Consider the following 14,104-nt stretch of genomic DNA (forward strand, 5'->3'; position numbering starts at 1 on the left):
AATGGATGGGTACCCATGCTGATTTTGGCTGTTACTAGAACTGTCTGTTGTGCTCTGTACTTTCTCGTACCTTCTTTGTCTTTGATGGATGATGCATCTTCCACATTGGTACACCCAACTGTCCATTACTCTAACCGTGGCTTGCCCAAAGAATGAATGTCTGAGCTATTTATTTTAGAATTATTTTAGGATCTGCTCCTTTTTTTGTTATTCTACTTCAAACGGGTCACACTGCTTTCCTAAAGTAAAAAAGTTGTGTATCGCTTTTGAACCAGTTTAATAAATAGGTGATTAATTGTACGTGTACCAGAAGAGACAATCTTTATCTTACTTCGCTTTAGGTTTTTTTCTTCATTAGTACTCACAGCTATGCTTTCTTCCTCAGCCCTGCTTTTTTCCTTTTGTGCCTTTTATTTCTTATGTTCTTCCTGTAGACAGTCTCCGTTTTTGAAAAATAAGTGCGTGCAACTGGTCTCACTTAAGCAAGCTCCTTTCATGTCATTTCAGGCATCTGTGAAAGGTGTTATCACTCTTATTATTTATTCAAGGATCTGAAGGCACTTCTGAAAAATGAATAAATTATTCTGTCATCATTATTTTAGGAAAACTTTAAAAACCACTAAAAGAAATGATTTGGGAAACCATTAGGAATAACCGAGCTTCATTTAACATAGCAGTGACAGCTTCAGGACATGATTCCTTACAAAGGCTTTGGAATTCCTTGGGGATATTGCTGCCAGAGTTTGTTATTGTAAAAGCAATGCAGTCAGCTACAGTTATTGTACAGCTAAATGTTTTAGGAGCCATTTGGCAGAAATGCACGCTGCGAGGTAAAACTGATTATTCGCAGTCAAGCATCAAACAAAAGGTGGTTGAATGGGCTGAACACTGACTAATGTGGAAGAAACAAAGACAAAGCAAGGTAGGAAAAAGTTAATTCTGTGATGGAAGTTGGATCAAATGTTACGTTTCTTTGTATTATTTATACTAGTGTTTTGAACAGTTGTGCTGAAAGCTTTATTTCAAAGATTGCAGATATAACTAAAATGGAAAGAACATCAAATATTGAACGCATCCTTGGGAAGATAATTTTAAGTACCTGAGCTGATATATAGCATTTGAGGATAAGATTAAAAAAAGACAAATCACAAGTGAGACCGTCGTTGACCATTTTAGCTTGGAAGATGAGAGGCAGATGCATTTGGAGATGATTGCTCCTGTGTTACATTCATTACATGGGGTGAGAACTGCCTTCCGAAATGTCTTATGAGAATCTTACCTTTTAGCCCATTTTCTTAAGGTAACCATGTTGCCCTTCACCAGTGCAAAATCTCTTTGAGAGGTAAGACACAGGAATGTTGCTTAGCCTCAAATTTAGTACTTTTAACTAAGTAAACTGGGTTTTCTACCTGTCATAATTGTTGGGTACAGCAGAAGGAGATTCAGGTACAGCTTAAGGTTTGCATCCTCATGTTTCGGGTTCCTCAGTCTGATACTTGTTGTCATAATCCTGGTTTTTGCCATAAACGTCTGGTCTCTGCAGTAGGTATAGAGCAGAGTACTTCTGTGCTGTCTGGATTTAACTTCTAAATTTGATTTTTTTTTAGGGATTGTTCAATCTCTTGTAGACTACTTTATACATAGTGTTTAAGGCCAGAATAATCCACAGTGGCCAATGTCTCCATTACAAAAAAAGTGTCACCATTTCACCACTCTGAGCTGTGCTCTGATCTAACTGGATCTGCTTTGGGCAGGAGGTGGGACTGGATGACCTCTGGAGGTCCCTTACCATCTAGGTGATTTGGAGACTATAAATTAGCTGTGGCCCCGCATTTTCTACCTCAACTGGACACCATCCCGAGTCTCAATTTTTAAAACCATTTTCAAGCCTTGCGGCACCACCAAAAGAATTGTAAACTGATATGCGTTATGTCGGGGTCGCTTGCTCTCTGAACTAAATATGAATAATCACCAACTGTTTCAAATTTTGGGGTCTCATTCTGCCAGAGCATGTATCAATAGTTGTCTGAAGTACTTCAGAAAAATTTTGTCGCTCACTATTAGAAGTTAAATCTCTGTTCCTCTCAGTTTTTGAAACCAAATGGAGGACTAAGAGGGCATTCTGACGTACAGTCCTACTGGTTGAGGCAAAATAGAGCAAACAATTTAGATTTAATAATCTAGGTCTTTAAAATGCCTCCTTATAAGAAAAGAGTTTCTCTTCAAATTCAGCTGGGAATTACTTTATGTTGTCAGACCAGTCTTTTTTTCAGGCTTTCAGTTTTCAGATATATTACCCAAAGGATCCAGAATGAGTTTTGTATTTTATTGAATTATCAGATGATGTATATCATCATTTAAAAAAATACTACTGCAGCATGCTCTTTTGCGAAACACAGTTATAGTCCCAGCAGAACCTATGAGTTAAGATATAACCATTATAAAACCAAACCAATTTGGAGGGAAATCAAATAAATTACTACAGTGAAAAATTTTCACTGTTTTTCTGGATTTATATTCAGCAATTGTTACTGCTTATCTGTTGTAGTAACTGAGACACTTGAGTATTCTGAAGACAATTCTGAGCATGTTTTTCCAAAATAATATGGAAACTTTACAATGCTGTTTTAACAATACATCCAAACTTAGCAAAACTGAGAAAAGCAGAACAGATATTTCAGGGTTTAAAAGAAGAGCAGTGGGCTGAATAAGAGTAATGCTGAAAAGGTCTTATGAAGGAAATAAAAGGTTATATAAAAAGTGTAATAAACAAGGAATGGTGACTCAGGAATTGTTAATCCTTTTCCAAAATGACGTAGAAGAAAGAAAATCGTAGTAAAATTCAAGTTAGGAAAGGTGAATTATTTCTTTAAAAACTTTGTCCAAATAAATTATTAAAATTTAATTAATCTTACTCAATTTCTTGAACTTAAACAAGGATTCAGAATTTATTTGTAGAATAAAGCCACCTGAATGTATTGTAGGTAATGGAAACAACAGGTTTGGCCCACCTGAGAGAGCTGCACAGCAGATTGGGATGCTGATGATTATTTGGCTGAGCAGCAGAGTGTAAGCCCAGGAGAATGGAAGGGAGAAAGACCTTGCCATGAATCACCATGGCAAATTAGTTGCAGTAACCATTTTGAAATGGAGAACCTATATGAACTCCTTAGTCCCACTGAAATGAGTGTAAAAATTCCTATCCTACAGGAAAAAGATGCTTTTCAGCTCTTCTCTGTCTAATCGGTGCCGAGCACACTGAAACGTTCAAATCCGCACATTGTTCTTGTGTGTTGTTCACTCAGCTGCTCTGCTCCTCCTGGTGTTTTTGTGCCACAGCTATCGGTGAATTGTATAAAAGTTTGAATGAGAAACAAATATAAGAGTGTCATTTCCTCATAATATGTACTGACTTGAATGACAAGCAAATAAAAAGCTAATTCTCCTATAAACAATCTCTTCATTAAACCATTTGCATATTACACCAGCTTACTCAGTGAAGAAAAACTTGTTATTTTTTTATATTCTGTATCAGTCTCATTTTTCCCACTAAAAATTCATTTTAAATATATGTTAATTGAAGGAAGGCTGGGCAGTGAGTCAAAGGCAAAACCAGGAACAATAAGGCATGCAGACCCATGCTGTCACCAGTTGCCTACGTATGCTTTTAGAAATGGTGTTTTATTGAAAGTTCAGATGTAAGGATTTCCTTCTCGTTGTAGAGAGAGCTTTGAACAATTCCTCCCTTTCTCCAAAGAAAATGTTGACAATAGCATCTTTGATCTTCAAAAACTAATGCACATGATAAATTTAATTCATGTAAATAATTCTGCTAGACTCAGTAGGAACCATCACAGACAGTTAAGCACACATAACTATCTCTCAACTAAAGACCATGCACATGGTAGGTATACCGGCATAGCCCAAAAGTTCACTTAGATAAAATTATGTCTTTTTCAAAAGATGTAATGAAAATGCTGTCTTATCAAAAGATCAGGTGTTAGGTTTTTTAATTACATTTGAAAAAGCTATCTGCACTCTAAAAGCAAGATTTATCTAGGCAGTTTTGTGATGTTATAAATCCATGTACATGTTGTAGTAAAATAGTAAAGATTCATCACATTTTTATATCCTCAGCACTTCAATATTCTGTGATTTCAGGAAATAGCACTGCATAATTTTATTCTGTGTACTGTTTATATTATCAAACCTTTTTTCTACAATCATCCACTAATGACATAAGTTTTCCAGGTGTTGACTTTATTCAATACAATTGATTAAACTTTGAGCATAGAATGCTCTATGGTACTTTGAGTCTTCACTGATCTATAGATACAACCTTTACGTCTTAAAGTTCATGTGGAAAAAATATGTTTTACTTAAGAGGATCATCTAGTTCAGAAATTTGCTGGTGCTTGACAGAAGTAATAAAACATAGAACCACATTTCATAGAATCGTTTAGGTTGGAAAAGGTGTTTAAGGTCATCAAGTCCATCCGTTAACCTAGCACTGCCAAGTCCACCACTAAACCATGCCCCTCAGCACTGCAGCTACGTGTCTTTTAAATGCCTCCAGGGATGACACAACCACTTCCCTGTGGAGCATGTTGCAGTGCTTGGCAATCCTTTCAGTGAAGAAATTTTTTCTAATATCCAATCTAAACCTCCCCTGATGCAACTCAAGGCCATTTCCTCTTGTTCTATCGCTTGTTAGTTGGGAGCAGAGACCGACCCCACCTTGCTCCAGCCTCCTTTCAGGCAGTTGTAAAGAGTGATAAGGTCTCTCCTCAGCCTCCTTATCTCCATGCTAAACAACCCCAGTTCCCTCAGCTGCCCCTCATAAGACTTATTCTCTAGACCACTCACCAGCTTCGTTGCCCTTCTCTGGACTTGCTCCAGAATCTCAGTGTCTTTCTTGCAGTGAGGGGCACAACACTGAATACAGTATTTGATGTGTGGCCTCACCAGTGCCCAGTACAGGGCCCAGTATGATCATATCCCTAGTCCTGCTAGACACAGTGTTTCTGGTACAGGCCAGGATGCGGTTGGCCTTTTTGGCCACCTGGGCACAGTGCTGGCTCATATTCAGCCAGCTGTCATCCAATACCTCCAGATCCTTTTCTGCCAGGCAACTTTCCAGCCACCCTTCCCCAAGCCTGTAGCGCTGCACGGGGTTGTTATGACCGAAGTGCAGGACCCGGCACTTGGCCTTGTTGAACCGCATACCATTGGCCTCGGCCCATCAATCCAGGCTGTCCAGGTCCCTCTGTAGAGCCTTCCTACCCTCAAGCAGATCAGCACTCCTGCCCGACTTGGTGTCGTCTGCAAACTTACTGAGGCTGCACGTAGTCCTCTCGTCCAGATCACTCATAAAGATATTAAAGAGGCCCGTCCCCAACACTGAGCCCTGGGGAGCACCACACGTGACCAGCCGCCAACTGGATTTAACTCCATTCACCACCACTCTTTGGCCTTCCAGCCAGTTTTTAACCCAGCGAAGCGTATGCCCATCCAAGCCATGAGCAGCCAGTTTCTCCGGGAGCATGCTGTGGGAAATGGTGTCAAAGGCTTTACTAAAGTCTAGGAGGCAACATCCACAGCCTTTCCCTTGTCCACTAAGTGGGTCATCTTGTCGTAGAAGGTCAGGTTAGCCAAGCAGGACCTGCCTTTCATAAACCCATGCTGACTGGGTCTGATCACCTGGTTGTCCTGTATGTGCTGCGTGATGGCACTCAAGATGATCTGCTCCATGACCTTCCCTGGCACCGAGGTCAGACTGACAGGCCTGTAGTTCCCCAGATCCTCCTTGCAGCCCTTCTTGTAGATGGGCATCACATTTGCTAATCTCCAGTCGACTGGGACTTCCCCAGTTAGCCAGGACTGCTGGTAAATAATGGAGAGTGACTCAGCTAGCACTTCCACCAGCTCCCTCAGTACCCTTGGGTGGATCCCATCTGATCCCACAGGCTTGTGTGTGTCTAAGCGCTGTAGCAGATAATTACTTCTTTTCTGAAGTACTTGCAGTCCTAACAGTAATTCTTTGATTCCTGCTGCTTCTTGTCCTTTTCAGTTAATGAATATCACTCTCCAGTGGAGGGGGCTTGTTTCAAAAGCTGGGAACTCTTTAACTCCCCCACTGTTAAGAAATCACATTAAGATTCCTACTTGAGAGTGACCTTGTTGCTGCCTTTTGTTAATACATTAATACTGCTGAACCAGTATTAGGGAGAGGATGAGTTGTGTGTCCTGCTAGTGATGATAATATTTTGTTTTACTGGTTGAGTTGTGATGATGCTTACACGAAAATGCTCTTGAATATGATTTTAGTTAATTAAATTGGTTGGTGTGGTGATTTATGCAAGAACTCTCTGGCTTTATTATTTTGAACGTGACCTAGCAGTCTCTTGTATCACCCAAGAGACCTATTGATGAAAAGCTACCAGTATGAACACCAGAGCAACAAAAATAAGAGTTTTGCCTTGTATTTTGAATTACTGAAAGTGAGGCTATTGAACAGTGCTTTTCCACAAAAGCAGTATTGTGTTTCTATAACATGAGTGGTCAGCTACAGTCTCTCCTATGTTCCATTCAATGCATTAGCATTTCTTTGCACTTATGGAGGGACTTTAATTTAAATAAATAATTACCTACAAGGAAATTTCTTGGTGCTTATAGTTTCATTGCTTCTTTTGCTATCATCAGATAGTGTCAAGATCTGGGAATATCTGTTCTGCTGGTACTGTTCTAATTAGAAGGATAATTAGTACACTGTTATTGCTGCTTTTGGCTATAGCTGTTTGGGGTTTGTCACCAGATGTAACACGCTACCTCCAATAGAAGATCATTTTTGAGTATTTTTCTGTTTTCATTAATGCTTGGGATTGGTTATGCTGCAAGTGAATGAATTTAACAAAAGCTGGAATATACTGAAGATAATGACAAAACCAGCTGGAACTGGAAGGGCTAAGTGACTAGGTTTTATTACTTTCTAGAGGATTTGTGTATGATTCCTTTTAAGAATGTCGGCAACACGCTTTGTTTAGTTTGAAAAGCCAGTACAATGGGCCACAATCCCCTTAGGGAAGAGAGGTGTCACTTGGACCATTATATGTGTCTTTAGTATTTTGATAACTCATCTTTTTTAAGTTTTGATGTTCTCAAAGTCGGACAAAGTAGCAGGCACTATGAATTACTCTACACAAATAGTGATATATAATGAATTGATAAATACCTCTCATGTTTTTACAAGTTTTTCCTCCTTTCTGTTTGGTTATCAAACTATGTAGGTGTCTGATACACACCCCATTCATCTAGTGAGCTGTCAATACTGTTTTCAGTCATTTTTCTCTCTTCGCTTGTTGAATCAGTTCTATAACTTCCCTCCCAGTTTATCTGTATAGTTCTTATATTATCTGATGAAGCCCTAGGTTGTGCTCAGCTGTGGTCTTCAGTTTGGAGGGGAAAAAAAGTGCAATTACTACCTGTATTTTATGATAGCTCCATATGTCTCTACATATGTGGCACAAAAAGCAGGCATTCTTTTTTCCTTTCTATTCCTGCCATTTTTGTGGTGTAAGCTCCTTCTTAATTTGTTTTTATGGTGCAACTCTCAATGAATTATGGATGTCGTGGGAATGAACAATATTCTGGTTTACCAAGAAGGATTTCGAAACCTTAAAAATAGGCTTTTTTGTTTTATTCTGTAGCATTCCAATATAAATGATTCTAGTCTTATTCTGATACTGTAAAGAAATTAAACACACTTTTTCCCACCACTATGTCCAAGTATTTCATAGGATGTCCGCTCACACTCCTTTTGTATCTAACCACATACCATGTGTAAAGAGAACAAACAGCTTAAACTGCTAAACGTCAACTGTTATCAGGCTTCCATGTAAAATGATTAACTACTATTAGTACTTATCTTTTATTTTAGAATAAAAATGTATTCCTCTCTGCTTGAACTGACATTAGTATGTAAGAGAAACTGCAGAACTTGAAACACAATTTTTTCACAACCCCAACACAGAGGTCCCAGATGTACATTCTTAATGGACTGAGCTTTCTATCTTTTGTCAAATTATCTTGAATATCCGTCTAACACACCTTTTTACATGAGAAGTGGAAAAGCAAACAGGAATTAATAAGAAGTGCACAGCCGGGGCAGGTATGGTTGGTCTCCTAGTTGGTGTCTCCTGTAGTACTTACTTCAGCGTACCTTCAGCTGGGCTCAGTGAATGGGCCTTAAACAAAGGACTTCAGAGGTAATAATTTTCTAGACACTGGTTGCTCATCTTATCTATCAGCTAGATAAAGGACTGGGCCCAGCTGCTCTGAACCAGTTCCTGGGCTGCCCAGCAGAAAATCAGGTGGAAGTTGATATTTTAATGTTTTTTCATGAATTTTGGGTGGGGTTTTTGTGCTTGTGGTTTTTGTTTATTTTCCTCTATGAACATTATCAGAGGAAATACATATTTTCAGTAATGGGTCACGCTTCCTTCTATGTTCAGTCTGCATTTGGGAATAGCATCTTCATCTGAATGTCTTGTCTATCTTGGATTTGGTTATCTGAGATGTCTCACTGAAGAAGTCTCAGCTGTGGAATTTGTTTCCTCTCTAATGTCAAGTGAACCCAAGTCCATTGACTTTGCAGGCATGGTAAAAAGATTCTTTCTGTCTCCTTGAGGAGTTGTAGGAAGTTGAAGTTTGTTTGCATTATGGTTGAGAGCTTTTTACTTGATACTTTTTAAAATACTACAGTAGAATCTCTTATACTGGGCACGTTTTATACTTGAGTGAGACTTTCTTGCACAGGTTTATGTCCTCTTGCACTTTTAATGGTTTCACAAAAACAAAAATCATAGCATCAACTTAAGCAAACTGTGATTTGTGGCTTGTTTAATTCAAATGGGAGAACCAGAAAGAAAATCAGAGACGTGGCTTGTAACCCATTAGAACAATTCATCCTTTTAGGTATGTCTATACTGCTAAAGAAAGAGGTCCAGAAGAGAGTGGAAGCAATGGCTTGTTGACCACCCATGCTTCTCAGTTGTTAGTATGCTCCTTGGCATGATTTTGGTCCCTGTGTAAATGAGAGGTTGGTTGGTTTTTTCCAGTGGAGGATGAATTAAATAGTTTGCAGCCCACCAGAGAAGTACATTTGCATCATGAAACTACGCATATGGATTACGTGCTTTAAGGTGTCACTGTAGGTCGAGGGGTTGTTTGAAGGATATCCCTTCAGAGCCTGCGGTAATAGTGACGCAGGAGGTGTCCCTGCCCACGGCAGGGGGGTTGGAACTGGATGATCTTTAAGGTCCCTTCCAACCCGAACCATTCTGTGATTCTGTGAATAGTGCTGGAGGGCTTCACAGGGCTGGGAAAGGACAAACCTAGTGTAGAGTTCATGTCTTCTGAATGTGCCCCCTGGGGTAAACTGTCCCCCAAAGTGTCTGGGAGAAGGAGCAGCGGAGATACAAGATTTGAAAGGGTCCATGAAGTGAGCAAATATTTCATAGTGTGTCTGATCAGCAGAGTGGTGCTGGCTAATGGATTGCTCCCCAGCACTATCTTGGTTAGATGTATCCTGTGAGGGCTAGGGCTGAAAGTGCCACCAGTTTAACTTCCAGTTATTTGTGGTTTGGATCATTATATATAATGCAAAGACCGTTTGCAAACTGGACTTTAAAATAAACACCTTCTTAGAAGGTTTCTTCAGGATTATTTTATTTTTTTTTTTAAGAAAAGTAAAACTTTAAGTGTATTTTGGGTTTGGAAAATAGTTTCACTGTAATCAAGTGTGCTCATTTTCTTGGTGTTTCTCTCCTCAGAATAAAATATTGAAAATGTGAGATTCTTAGCACATGGCTAGAAACTGATAATTATTTAAACCAGCTGCCTATTTGCAACCTGTAGCAATATTTATCGCTGTGATTCACTAGCACATCAGAAAAAAAAAAAAGACAAGTGAAAATGCTGTGAATAAATAAAATGTGAGAAATACTTAATCATAGTGGGTGCATGGTGGTGATTTGTTTTAAAAATCCAAACTGTATTTAATCTTTTATTAAAACAAGTGACTCAGTTTCTGTTACATCTGATAGTTATAATTATGTTATAAGCTATCCAAATACATGAATAGCACCTTTTCCCATGTATTTATCCACCAAAACTTTGCATCTGTAGGTACAAGAAAAAGGTGCTATTCATGTCTCCGTTTTCCTGCAAAATTTCTGCAGGTCTTTATTTACAAACATCTCCCTGTAAGCAGGTGACCGTGTTCAAGGGAAAAGAGATACCTAATTATTTCAGCCATACTTCATACATTTCATTTCCATTCTGTCACTTTTCTGAAGAAGTAATATCCAAAATTATTCTGTGTAATTTCAGCATCAAGAGTAAGAGCCACAATTTGACCAGGCATTGATTCCTTGAAAAGATTTTTCATCATCTGTAGTTAAGCATCATTTCTGAGTTAGTATATTGAACATCATTACCAAAACTTTTCTCCTTTCCAGCCTTATTCCCACAGCAAATGTTCTCAGAAGGGAAGAATGTTATGAGTTGCCCCGAAAGTTTAACAAGTGATCCATTACTGTATGAAAAATAATGTGATTTAAGTTTGCTGGTGAAGTTGTTCATTGTATTCACAGAATGTCTTCAGTGCAAACCAAATCCTTCTTGATAATAGCCCGTTGCAAGTTCTTGGACATCAGTAAAGCTAATTAAAAACAGGTGGATTCTTCCCACGTAGTGTACCAACCAGCTCAGTGAAATGCAGATAACTTGTATTAATTGTTAAGAGAAGGTGTTTTTTTTACCCACAGACCTTATTGGAATGCTAGGATTCTCTAAAGCTGTGATTCTGAACAGAAAAAAGGATCGGATTTTAACTATAATATCCATTTTACTTTGTTTATAAAACCTGAATTTTAGTTGGCATTGTAGAGAAGAGAAGGCCCTGAAGGAAACTTAATTTTTGAAACCTGATCTCTGTGTGAAAGTCTCTGTGAAAGTCTGGTATAAAGATTTGAAAGGTTTCATTTAGAAACTCAAATTTACATAGTTAAGTTCTATGACTTTTATTTTTTTTAATTTTGTGATGCTGTTATATTTTTCAAGACTTAGTTTATCTTTCAGAAAATAACAGCGAACGACTAAAGGAGATAGCGGTGTTGCGGAACATGAGCTGTGTTTACCGAGTGTTCCATTTATGAACTAAATGTTCTCCTTAATCTTGTGATTTATTACTAGTAAGATAGTTCTCTTTAACTTCTAGGAATTGGTTTTATGTGGATTAATGATACTGGTCTCAGTCTACCCACTTAGGGCCAAGCAGAAGGAGACCCGGAGGCAGAGATTTGGAGGCCTTTGTGCTGATGACTTGTGCTGCCTTTTCATGGAGTTGCCAGCGAAGTTCAGACTGCCCTCTTTTTTCTAGGCAGAACGAATAGAAGGCTGGAAAAACAAATTGGCACCATGAAAATTTTTCAAAGACAGAAATACTTGTATCTAAGCCAGATGCGAGTTCTGAAGTGCATGTATCTTTGAAAATCAGACTATGCAGAACAGTCCAAATATAATATTTATATCTAATGTCATTGTAATGGACCTCAGAGATGGTCTCTCTGTAACAGAGCATATAACCAAATGACCCACTATGAAGTGGAATTTATGATGTTAGTCTTTTCAAGCCCAGCCAATTTTAATTTTGGGACTTCATTTTCTCTCGACCGACGCAAGTTCTGTGCAGTCTCAGAAGAGAAGGTGAATAAAAGAACAGAACAAAATAATAGAACGTTTCATGTATTAACATTTTGTAGTTTAGATACCTAGAATTTTAAAACCATTTTCCAATTCAGTCACTGTATGGGCACCTAAAACATTCAGAAAATCTGACAAATAAGACAAATTGAACCAGCTTGCGGTCTTTCACCACGTCGCTGCTGAAATGTATTGCTAAGATGGTAGTGAAGAGTTGGTAGATTAGAGAAATATTTAATGTCATACGTAAGATTTTTAATCTGAGAAGCAGAAGGGAGATCTTGTGAGATGTGGAGTTGCCTGGTTGCTGGCAATAGACTGTGCGTATGTTGGCGCATATTTAATTTTTGTGGTAAACACGGGCTTCTGTGTGCTTTCCGATGCCTGGGTGTAAGTGTTCACGATCGATCCCAAATTGCCAGTTGCAGGTTATACTGACTGGTGCTGGGTGAGGAGTAATGTTGCTGCACAAGCGTTATTCAGTAACAACATAGTGTGTTAACACACACGTCAGCTCTGGACCACTCTGTTCTCCCTGTTCTCTCACAGTGAGCCATCAAATCGCATCAAAAATGTCTTTACACATGTGTATTGATGAATTTTAGAAATTTAGAAATAAAAATCTCCAAATCTTACTAACATTACTTACTAACTTCCCTACATCAGTAATTTTTTTCTGTTTCACTGCTTGTCAGTGTTACGTGTTGTCTTTACACCTAGACTTGAGGCTTTGTGTAATAGGTGTATGCCGGGGCAAAGCACTTACTGTTCATATACAATGGGAAACGCTAAAAGCAAGACAAGTTAAGATAGTCTCGTGTAGCAGACTTCACAAAAGTAAAAAGTTGATTCACAGTCTCAAGTTTACTAGTTAGGAGCATAAAATTTCTTTTCTGTTTTGTTTTGTTTCTATCTTTATTGCAAGCCGTGTCTCTTATTTTGAAATGGAATTTTGTACACTAGAGAAGTATAAATTATGGTAAATGCTACATTAAAAGACTCATTTCTCAAGCAGTTTGAATTAGATTTTTTCAGAGCAAAAAGTCTCTTCTGTGCATTGCATAATCATTAGATCTGTTTAAAAAAAACAATTTCTTGATGTTCTAAACCAAATTGCATTTCTTTTGTGTATTGTGAGGTTTTTAGGCGGTAACATCTTCAGAATGAGTGTATGTTCATATTGTACTCCTGCTGACATACCTGGGAAAATATAGCGAGGAAAAATCACTAAACCAAAGAGAGCCGCTTGTGACAACAGTAGTTTAACATAAAGAGGAATAGGCAACTTTTTCAATAGTTTGCATGCAGGGCCAGTTTGCATGTGTACTTGATGGTGGTGGTACTTGGATGGCCCAGGCGTAGCTTAATTACTGAATTTCTACCATGCAGAGGTTGCAACAGGAAAACGTTTTTGCACTAGTCTGTTTTTGCGGCAAAGGGGTAGGGTTTTGTTTGTCTCTCCTGTAGGAAATTAGGTACTTTCTCTGCATCTGTCAGCCACCGATGGTATCATTCTTTGTACATCCCTGCTATAGCAGCCACTGCAAAGGCACCGTATTGCTCTCTAATCTACTGGAACAGTTTTTAACGTGTCAGCCTTTCATCAGCCCTTTTGCTGACTGGGAAGCCCAACAAGTACCTTTGCCAGCGGTAGTTTATAACTTACTAGTGAAGTGTAGGGATTTATCAGCGTTACAATTTTCAAGTTGAAGCCAAAATTCATTTGTTGACATATTTCTTGGATGTGCTTTATTTAATAAAGAAGAAACTACGCACTTCAGGAAATGGTAATCTTTATTTACTGCTATGATGGGAAAATGCAAATGAAGCAGAGAATTTTGTGATTAGTATTTTACAGAGTCAGTCATTTACTATAATTACATGTTTAAAATCAGTGTAATTATCATGTTCTATTAACCACATTCTTTCCTGACTTCTTGTAGGATTCTGAGTAACAACAAGATCTTATGGTTGAAGAATGGCTCTTTCTTTGGACTGAGATCCCTGGAGAGACTGTGAGTAACTGATCAGCCTCATTTCACCTTCATGAGTTTTTGTATTTTTAAATATTAGACCAAACAGCAGATAATGGAGTTGAGATGTTCTGAACTGTATTGCACAGTAAAGTTTCTAGGCAGTCATCAAGTTAAGAAACAGCATGAAAATGAGTGAACGGGGATGGTCATGGAAAATACAGGAAAGCACTGCTATCAATTTGGAACTAAAATAAACATCCAGTCACAGACTTGTACTACGCTATGTACAATATCACAGTGAAGACTGGTATATGTAATGGTAACACTAACGTACCTGACATATAGTTTGGGTTATTTAACTCATT

The 14,104-nt window shown here is 38.4% G+C and overlaps 1 protein-coding gene across 4 annotated transcripts in view; it reads left to right on the top strand.

Annotated features, from left to right (window-relative positions):
- ADGRA1 (adhesion G protein-coupled receptor A1) overlaps positions 1-14,104 on the top strand; it is a 272,861-nt gene that overhangs the window by 31,827 nt on the left and 226,930 nt on the right. For all 4 annotated transcript variants that reach the window (XM_063339128.1, XM_063339129.1, XM_063339130.1 and 1 more), the window contains one exon: positions 13,707-13,778. In XM_063339128.1, the coding sequence (XP_063195198.1) occupies positions 13,707-13,778 (72 nt within the window). The remainder of the gene's footprint in view (positions 1-13,706; positions 13,779-14,104) is intronic.

The sequence above is a fragment of the Chroicocephalus ridibundus genome, chromosome 6 (genome assembly GCF_963924245.1).
Source record: "Chroicocephalus ridibundus chromosome 6, bChrRid1.1, whole genome shotgun sequence".
Taxonomy (NCBI): domain Eukaryota; kingdom Metazoa; phylum Chordata; class Aves; order Charadriiformes; family Laridae; genus Chroicocephalus; species Chroicocephalus ridibundus.